We start from the raw sequence: 10,042 nt of genomic DNA, 5'->3' as shown, positions 1-10,042 counted from the left end.
AATCATATTAGATTATATATATTAAAAATTTTATCCTTTAAACAACAAAAGGCAAATGTAAAACTTCAATATAACTAAAAGATAAATAACTTTAAAAAAAATTCGAACCAATAAGCAATGAAGACAGAACACATGAAATTGAAAACTGCAACTTTTTGCCAATAGAAAGAAGACAGAACTAGATGTACTCGGATTTTAGAATCCATCCAAGACACCAAACGCAATAAAAGCCAACTTGAGTATCAAACAACTAAACTGTATGCCTATAACCACACGAAGGTGTATAAAAACATTGTCAGAATATACCAAAGCACGCGATCAAGGAATAACACAACTTTAGACAATTCATATGTACATGAAAAGCAACAACATCTACAACCAAAACTTAAAGAGCCTTCTATCTCGCATTATTGATAATCTTGAAAGATGAGGAATCACAATTCTCAAAACTTAGAAAATTTAGATGAAATCACAATCCTTGAAACCTAGAAAAGCATAAAAGCATCAAAGGGCACCATCCTTACATCTATGATAATTTTCAAAGAGAATGAATCGCAATTCTCAAAAGAAGGATGGAGAGGAAGAAGCAAGAATTATAGTACAGTTGATCGAACAACACAAAGTGTAAACAAAAGAATGGATAAAAGGATACCAGACAAAATAAGAAACCGACATTTTTCAAAAAAACGTTTTAAAAAAGTGTTTTAAAAAACGTTTTTATAAAATGTTTTGAAAGATTTTTTAAGAATAAATATGTGTTTGACAACTATTTTATAAAAAATGTTTTTATAGTTAAAAATGTGTTTGGATAACTATTTTAAAAAAATAATTTTAAAGTTAAAAATAATTAAAAAGGTGTTTGGATCACTATTTTTAAAACTTTTTAATATTAATTATTTTCTTTTCATTATTTTATATTTTGTGATTTATTTTATTTTTTTTTTCATTTAGTTCACAATTAAATGCATAAAATTTAAACCATACAAATTCTCATTTAAAATATAGCAACAAAAAAACATAATAAGTACATTAAATATATAAAATTAAAACAAACAAATTCTCATTTAAAATATTGAAAGAAAAAAATAATAATAATAATTTATAATAATAAAATTTTTAACCACGTGATCTCGATATATTCCACATTTCATTTGCTATTGTAATTCATTTGCCAAATGCAAAGTGCACCGATCGAGATTCTCCAAAAGAAAGGTCTGGAGATGTGTTTATTTTAAAGAGAACTTCACTAAAAAGAAAGTTTAGAGGATTTAAAACAATCATGATCAGTGCTGCTTACATTATTCCAAAAGACTGATAATCATTCCTTCAAAAAAATTTAAAAAATTCGCACTCAACCCATTTTAATTTTCCAAGATAGATGTTTTAAGCGGTTAGACGCTCAAGTTTCTTGATGTTCTGGATTTGCATTCCTGGATTCAGTCCTTTTGGGCAAGCTTTAGCACAATTCAAAATGGATGGCATCGATACAGCTTGAACTCATCATTTACAGCATCAAGTCGCTCCGTGGTATATTCATCACGACTATCCATTATCCATCTGTATCAAACACAGGAAATCGAACTTTAGCAAAAAACAAAAAATATCAGCATCTTTAACTCTCAAAAAACAACAAATTTAGTGTAGTCAACACCCCAATATGGCTACTATATACATACAAACAATAAAGTGGCTATTCTGGCAAAAGCCCATCCTGAACACAATTAAACATCCAATGTTTACCCAAGCCAATCATTTTATCAATCAAAATCAATAGAAAGTTAATCCAAGCCCAGCAATGACAATCATAATAGCAACACTAGAGTCCCATAGAATGAAAATCAACCAAATTTAGCCCTTTTAAAGCATGGAGTTTAAACACAGCAACCATCATTTTCATCTCAACCACGGCGGGCAGTCTCACAAAAAGAAAATCAACCAAATTTCGCCCTTTTAAAGCATTGAATTTTGAACCACCATCTCATTTACAACCACAGCGGGCAGTCCAGGCTACTTCCAGCAAACCATAAATCTAAGCTATATGTACTTCATCAGTAAACTTTTTTCAATACCCAAAGACTACACCTTTCTCACAGAAAGATTGAAAAACTCTTGCATGATCATCTATATTCTTAATATACTCTTAAAGAGTGTTTAAATTTATTCCAATAACACTAGTCAAAAGATCACAGAATATAAAGCAAACACGGAAGATTTCATCCAGCAAAATCAATCCCATATCAAATAACAAAATTTACAAGTACTGGTACTAAAAAAACGATTGCCAAATATATAAGAACAAAAATAAAAACTTGATCGAACAACACAATGTTAACGCTTACATTCACGAAAAATTACTCTTCTGCAAAAGGCATGGCCTCTTCGGCAGAATTACGCATACAAGGATCGATTTCCAGTAGGTTACGGATGAAATCATGGGATCCCAGATTTATTGGGCTCCAGTCCAACGATCCGTTCCGTATTTTTTCGAACATGTGTGCTCTTTCGGATTGGGTGTCCATGTGATAAATCATCTCAAAAAAAATTAATCCGAGCGAGAAAACATCGGTTTTTTCATTTATATAGCATGGAGATCTAGTCATTTCTGGAGCACGGTAGGAAACATTTCCTACCGGTCCAGATGTCATCATAGAACAATCAGCTGATGCTCTGTCAAAGACTATAGCTGAAAGAAAGAATTGGAAAGAGAAATTAAATTTAAAAATTAAAACAGATTAAATAACTATATAAATTGAACTTACCTAAACCGAAATCTCCAATTTTGACGTTTCCATCAAAATCCAGCAAAATGTTCTGCTTCGACAAGTCTCGGTGGACTATGCCTTTTTCGTGAATGTATTTGAGACCTTGGAGCATCTGTGTGAAATATTTTTCAATCAGTGTTTGCTGCGGTGGGTTTTCTATTACTTGTTCCAATGTCCTACAAATCAATCAACAATATATCATAATTGATTCGAAAAAAATATCATTCACTCTATAGCAAATAAATTGACTTTCACCCGTGGCAATATTCCATCGCTAAGTATAGCTTCTTTGCTGGTCGTGGTGATGAACCAGAAATATCCGTTCCAGAAGACTCCTCATCTGTAGAAACTACTCCATGATTATCCTCAATCCAAGCCTACACAAGATTATTAAAGAAAACGAATTATCAATATTTTTTGAATGACGCAGGTCATGATAATAACGAGTTGCTTAAAAAAACCGCAAAGTTACTTGATTGTAGCGGACAACGTTGGGATGATTTAAACCCGCCATAATCTTCACCTCCCTAAGCATTATGCATTTCAAAACAAAATTAATGACAACAAACAAACGTTTAAAAATTTCACATGCAAAGAAAGGGAAGAACTCACCGGATCACCTCATCTTCTTTATCTTCGTAGAATCGAATCTTTTTCACAGCATATGTCATCCCATCAATTTTGTGTCTACATTCAAAGACACGGCCAAATCCACCTTTTCCTGTTACAACAAAAAAGATCAACTCATCATTGATAGGTGCATAAAACCGGATTGAAGTAGGTTCTGAGTTAAGTATATACAAGCTAGTTATGTGCTACAACCCATTCACCTGCATATATGCATGTCAAGAAATGTTTGTTTATGACAAGGGAACCATTTCAAAAGTTAAACAATCAAGAAACTAATAAGAATTGGTATAATATAAACCTGCCAGATAATGTTATTACCTATTACATATTAAAAGCAAACACAGGATCAACATAGCTAAAACCAGCAGAAAGAATACTGCATAGGCTATGGGAAAGTTAGGAGGCTAATGAGTAATGTCCAAGATGATAATCTGGTCAGAACCAGGTCACACAACCCAGTCAATAATCTCTCACTTTTCACTGTTCAAAATTTGCTGTTTAAGGTAACCAAATATAACTCCCAATAGGGTGGCCTGACTGAACAAAAGCCCCATATTGCTGATGGATACATCCGTTTTAATGTTGTGATCTGAACCGGATACTGAGACATATCTGAATTTCATATTTCACGAGAATGACAAAAAAAGTGGAGCTTTTACATGGGTCTGTTTCTAGAAAACTTACCGATTTTCCTCAATTCTTCATACGTGGATCGATAGTATGAAGATGAAGGAAAGTCTTGGCTCTTACTGCTCGAATGATCAGATCCATCATTGCCAGACTTGCCAGACTTGCAAATATAAAGACAATTTTGTGTTAAAGGAAAAGATTGGGGTGTTCCTCTTCATACACAGATTTAATTACTTGTGAACCAAAACAACTCACACTTTTTGAAGGACTATCAGGGGAGTAACTTTTAACCGCACCCAATATGCTTCCCATCTTTCCTTCAGACTTGATGATGTCGATGAATTCCGGCTACACGTGAGAAACGAGGAATATGATTTTATATTCCATTGTATCATTAAAAATAATCATTTTCTTAGCATAGTTAGAATTAAAAGCAACCTTACCAACGTAGAAAGAGGAAGAAAGGGTCGTGATTTACCTTAAGTGATGCGTCACCAACTAGAAAACCATCAACATCAGGTTTCGCAGCCAATTCCTTACAGTTGCCACCATTTACAGAACCTGTAATTCAGTAGCATTTGGTAGCAAGTCATTTGCAAAATGGCATCCGCCAGTTTGGATTGAGGTAGTCGAACTAGAACTATGTTTGAGTAATGAAAGTAAACATAAATGTTGTGGTTGCAACATTAGTCTTCTCGCGCAAAAAGAGAGAGAGGTAGTGTATGGAAGACAAATGTGTCATGGATATGTCATGCTAGTTCTAAAAGCAAATAGAGTACTGTTTCTTAAATTTGCATAAAAGTGTTGTTCCATAAATTGGCTAGACATTGGACATTACCTCCATACATAATCCTGATCGAGGCTGCAACCTCAGAGCTAACATTTGCTTGAAGCCATTTTCTCAATTCACAATGTACCTGGACATCATTACATAAATTGAGCTCACAATATTCAAGTTCAAGGAGTGCCAGAACCAGTACAAAATTTTATCTGTCTGACCCGGGAGTGGGGGCAGCAGTGGGCCAGGATATAGATAAATTGATTTTGGCAATAATCGTGTGTGTTTATTATGTAAATATGGAATTGTTGAAGTCAACATACTTCCTGAGCCTGGTCAGGAGCGGCAACCTTCCCAGTTCCGATAGCCCAAAAAGGTTCATACGCCAAGACGACATTAGTCCAATCAGCTATTTGTTCTGTACATGAAAATCAAAATGATTTTATGTTGTGAATGTAGTCAGGTCATGTTTGGATTAAATTATTTAAAATCCATGAATTTGAATACATTTGCATTGTTTAGATAACTTCATAAAAAAATCAAATTCATCTCTCTATGTCTTCACACTATAATTATTCTAATTAAAATGAATTTCAAATCCTTAGAATATTGGAAACATTTGAAAGCCATTGTGATTGGTACAACTATAACGTAAAAAAAATGCAGATGTATTTGAGTTTTCTCTATTTAACTTATTTAACAATGAAAATAAATTTGACTCGTGGATTTCAAGTGACTTCAAACCAAATGCAACCTCAAAGCAATGCAAACAAAAAGATTATTCTGAATCCTGAACAAGAAGCAAAATTTCCATGCATGCCCATACAAGGTCATCAGTTAACTTAGCATACTGTTATTTCCCGGCTCAATTTACAATATCTCACCCGGCTTTGGGAAAAGAAACAAGAATTACTATTCTCATTTAGGGGTGAAGAAACATGTTTAAACCAGAAGGATGAGAATAATTCCCTATATAGGTCAAGAGGACCACATATGAAACTGGAAACATGATGCTAAAATCAGAAAGTCTCCCCAGTCGAACTGACCAAGTGCTTCAAGTACACAATAAATTTTCATGTAACTAACCACTTCAGATTTAGAGTGCAAAGTTTGTGGAAGCAAAAAAAAAACTCTTGAAATCCTACTAAACAATTAAACGAAAAGAACATGAAAAGTGTCACAACGGACAAGTGAGACGACAATTCATGAACATTTGCTCCGAGCACTCAAAGGAAGCACTTCATGTAGCCGAATGGGTAGCTAAAATAACAAGGCAAGTACAATATAAAGTTAAAAAACAACCCAAACAAAGATGGAACTGCCACATCAGTTGTATATTTAGCGGCGTTCAGACTACGACTAACTATTTCCCTTGAGCTTTTGAAAAGAAATAAATCCAATGCTGGTAATCTAGAAAAAAGTGAGGAGGTGGAGTGAACATCACAGAAACATACATTACGCAACTCTGTCTCTCAGTTACACAGAAAACATGTGTTGAGACAAACGAGGATGTACAGAAACATTTAACATGAAGTTTCAGAGATTCTAGTTCAAACTGTTCACTTCATTTCCTCGAATTCATAAAGAGATGCTTCATAACCAGTTTCATATTTTACCGACAAGAAAATAGCAAAAATTAAAATCCCAAGAACTGAAGATTTATGCACCTTCGACGTATAGATTTTTTTTATGAGGAAAAAAATGGAAATAGAGTAAAGTTCAAGATAGTTAACCAGGAAAAACAAACTTAAACAGAGTCACGGAACAGTTCTTTGAGACGACTCAAGTACCTGCAATAGCCTTCGTCTGTGCAGCAACAACATCAAGAGTTGATCCTGCTTCTCTCTCTTCAAGGGTCTCTCCAACACAAGCAATTACCTTCAAACCTTGACTAAGTGCATACGCAACTTTACTTCCAACAAACTGAAATGAGAAGGCAGCACAAAAATATATAAATTTTAAGTAAAAACAGAGTAAGATCCAATAACTAATATATAATTCAATTTCATTTATTATAAATCACTGGGATGAAATACCTCTTTTGATTCTGCAAACAAAGCTCTCCTTTCAGAGTGACCAAGAATTACCCACGGTATTTTCAGATTGACGAGCATATCGGCACTAGACAAAAGAACACATGATTTATGAACCACTGTCAAAGTAAACTCATAAAAAATGCTATTACATACATTCCGAGTGGGAATGGATGTCCAAAATTAAAATTGAATAAACTAACAGAAAGCAACCATTTTCAAACTACAGGGAATAAGAAAATGAGGTCTCTAGACAAGTACTGCGTAAATATATTATTTACTAGGAAAATTATTTCAAATGTCAAACGGTATAGAAAACATAAATCCAAAACTTTCTAAACTCTAGTAATTAAACTACAAGGCTGTGTGTGTCTGAAGCCAAAGAACAAACTGAGCGCGATGCATGCAACTTACTGAAGCAAGGGTTACTAAAGAGTAATGTTCTTAAATTTAGATATATTAAATAAATTAGGCCACATATCATCCAAATGTACTTTTAAAACAATTGAAAAATACATATGATTTATTGGTCTCAAACAAAAAATCAATGACCACGACAATTTATTTCATCTTGTATTTAAAACTTTTGACTTCAGCCTTTAAACTGCATATAGGCATGCGCTTCACAGCCATCGGCCATGGCACATGCTTTGCATAAAAATCGCTGAATTACTGCGCCTTGAGCCTAGGTGTGGATGGCTTCTAATACCTATGTGCTAAACACCTAAACCCATTGATCTTGCAGACATGCAACAATAAAAATTAATAAAACATATTAAAGATGACATACCTAACCTCACCAGTGTAAGCACCCCCTTTCTTAACCCAACAGTTCTGAGCAGCGACTTGAAAATCATGTCGAAGGAGATTTTTTACGACATGAAGAAAAACAAAAGGAGGGCTTACAACCACCTCTGTAGGGCAAAACATCAATGTGACTCCAGCAAGTAATAACATGAAAATCTAATTTGCATGATTGCATAACAGAAAGTGCTTAAGCTAAAAAACCAAAAAAAAAGCATTTGAAGTTGCTAGAAATGGACGTCCTAATATTATTGGAATTTTATTATTAAACTAATCATATGCTGGTTCAATCTCTAGGAATAGTTCCACGAAACAATTTTAAATTCAAATATGAGTGGCCCAAGCTCATATACAGGAACTTGTATTCAAAATCAAGAATGGAAACTTTAGGTAGTTCAAGGGCACAACAGAACACGATTCTTGGTCTTTGTTGTATACACTATACAAGTTTCTCAACAGAAAAATATTAATCTCTTGCTTTCAGAGATAAACATGCAAGGTTTATGGAGCTTGAATCCTCAACATTAAGACTTAGAAGAACGTAGGGAACAGAATACTCATGCAAGGTCATGTCATAAATTGCTGTTACTTAAGCTTTCATCAAATTTCTTCTACATCCTGAATAAATTCCGTCATATAGCCAACTGCGAGCCCCCATGAAGTACGGTTAAAGAGAGAGTAGCTGTGCACATATACTGACCCACGACATCTTCAGATGGAACTTCAGCAGCATTTAGCGTTGAAACTATCTTCGTCACTTCTTCGATAGTTCCATTCTACAAAGAATTTCAATCTTTAAATAACACTATCATTTCCAAATTTTAGTACACAAAACATGTACATATACAGAAGGGCTAAGCCATATGAGCGACTCGCCAATTGCAACCCTCATACGAAATAAATAATAAATTGTATAAATTTTCCGAGAATATGCAAGTTCGTAGATGGAATCAACAAAATTTGCAGAGTGAGGAAATTCGAGGCATCTATGTATATCTATACGATTATACGCATGAGCATGCTCACACAGACATATACACGCATCAATTATTGCATCAAAACCAACAATCAGCTAAAACATGACAAATTACCTCTGCAAAAAAGATTGAAAAATACGCGAGTGAAACTCAAATATCTGGATTAACAACTAATTGAACTCATAAAATAATCGATTTCGGATCTCGAAGATCCATCATTCAACACGGTTAACGTTAAATCAGTGAATCAGATTCGGAAACTAACGCATTTCCAGTTGCCCCCGACGATGAATTTTCTCCCCATGTTCGACTAAGATCACTAGAAGTGCTCGACAAGAAAATGGGTATTGGTAGTGAATTTTTAAAAAGAAGCGCTCTTTGAGCTCTAATTTTGGTTTTTTTTTAAAAAAAAAAAATTTAAATTTAGCTTGAAAAAGTATTTTTTTTTTTTTAACTACCAAAATATTCATCCAAACACATTATAAATTACAAAAGTATTTTTTTAAAAAAAAATGCTCTTTTAATTTGGCTTTTGATACCAAACGGGCTCATATCGAAAAACTCGACGAGGCTTTGGATGTGTAGATTGGAATGAGCCATGAGTAAATATTTTGTACTGGCTTTTAGAAATTATTGGCGTGATTTTGATAAATCGTATGCCCGGGTCGATAAAATATTTAAGGTAGGCTATTGATCAAGGCCGGGATTATGTGGGTATGACAAAAAATATTCTGAGCTATCACCTTTCCACCTGTGAGGAGATCTGCAGACAATGAAAAGCAAGAAAGCTTGTTAGTGGGGCGCTGAAAGATTTTTCGACGAGACCACTCTGATAATTAAGTCACACCAGGATAGAGAGTGGGCTTAAGGAAATATGAGATTAATATGATGATTTTAGGCAAGTGAATGTAAAAATTGTGATTCCTCATAGAGGTTATTTATAGGCCTTGAAGTGAGAGGATTGCTCTCATATTTTCGGGTATTGACCACGATTCTGCATTGTGGATGATCAAGTCGGGATGCTCGGGGTCATGACATCGTGAAAACGTGGAGAGATCAAGCTCGTGAAAAATAGATACTGACTGGGTCAACTTTGACTAAATATTCCCAATTTCACAAGTAGTAACCCGAGCTCTCTTATTCTGCTGGTGGTATCTCTTACCTTGCCGGTGGTAACCCGGGCTCCTTCACTCCATCCCAACCCAAGCTTCTATCACCCTATCTCACATCTATAAGATGACCCAAACTTCAATCTCAAAAGATAACCCGAGCCCGGTATCTTCCCGGGATATCACCAATTTTCCTTATTTTTTTTTAAAATAAATAAATAAATAAATAATAATAATAATAATAATAATAATAATAATAAATAGTTTCATTATTTTATTCTACCTAAGACAGGAAATTATCTATGTTTTTTAACAAAAA

At 34.1% G+C, this 10,042-nt stretch overlaps 1 protein-coding gene across 3 annotated transcripts; it reads right to left on the bottom strand.

The window, feature by feature from the left end:
• Positions 1–1,247: 1,247 nt before the first annotated feature.
• LOC140887499 (triosephosphate isomerase, cytosolic-like) lies at positions 1,248–8,956 on the bottom strand. Of its 3 annotated transcripts, none has more exons than XM_073294757.1 (16): positions 8,880–8,956; positions 8,338–8,413; positions 7,624–7,747; positions 6,837–6,921; positions 6,591–6,723; positions 5,124–5,218; positions 4,861–4,939; positions 4,501–4,583; positions 4,278–4,370; positions 4,077–4,182; positions 3,375–3,483; positions 3,235–3,289; positions 3,018–3,139; positions 2,760–2,938; positions 2,340–2,683; positions 1,248–1,557 (listed from the first exon to the last, which is right to left on the bottom strand). In XM_073294757.1, the coding sequence occupies exons 1-15, from the start codon at positions 8,916–8,918 to the stop codon at positions 2,352–2,354; spliced, it is 1,710 nt and encodes a 569-aa protein (XP_073150858.1). In that variant the 5' UTR covers positions 8,919–8,956; the 3' UTR covers positions 1,248–1,557; positions 2,340–2,351. The 3 variants fall into 3 exon arrangements, with proteins under 3 accessions (XP_073150858.1, XP_073150859.1, XP_073150860.1); XM_073294758.1 differs by lacking the exon at positions 8,880–8,956 and adding an exon at positions 8,729–8,801; XM_073294759.1 differs by lacking the exon at positions 2,340–2,683.
• Positions 8,957–10,042: the final 1,086 nt, after the last annotated feature.

The sequence above is a fragment of the Henckelia pumila genome, chromosome 3, assembly GCF_033568475.1.
Source record: "Henckelia pumila isolate YLH828 chromosome 3, ASM3356847v2, whole genome shotgun sequence".
NCBI lineage: Eukaryota > Viridiplantae > Streptophyta > Magnoliopsida > Lamiales > Gesneriaceae > Henckelia > Henckelia pumila.
The sequence above is the reverse complement of the archived record's forward strand: the minus strand, read 5'-3'. Positions and strand labels throughout refer to the sequence as shown.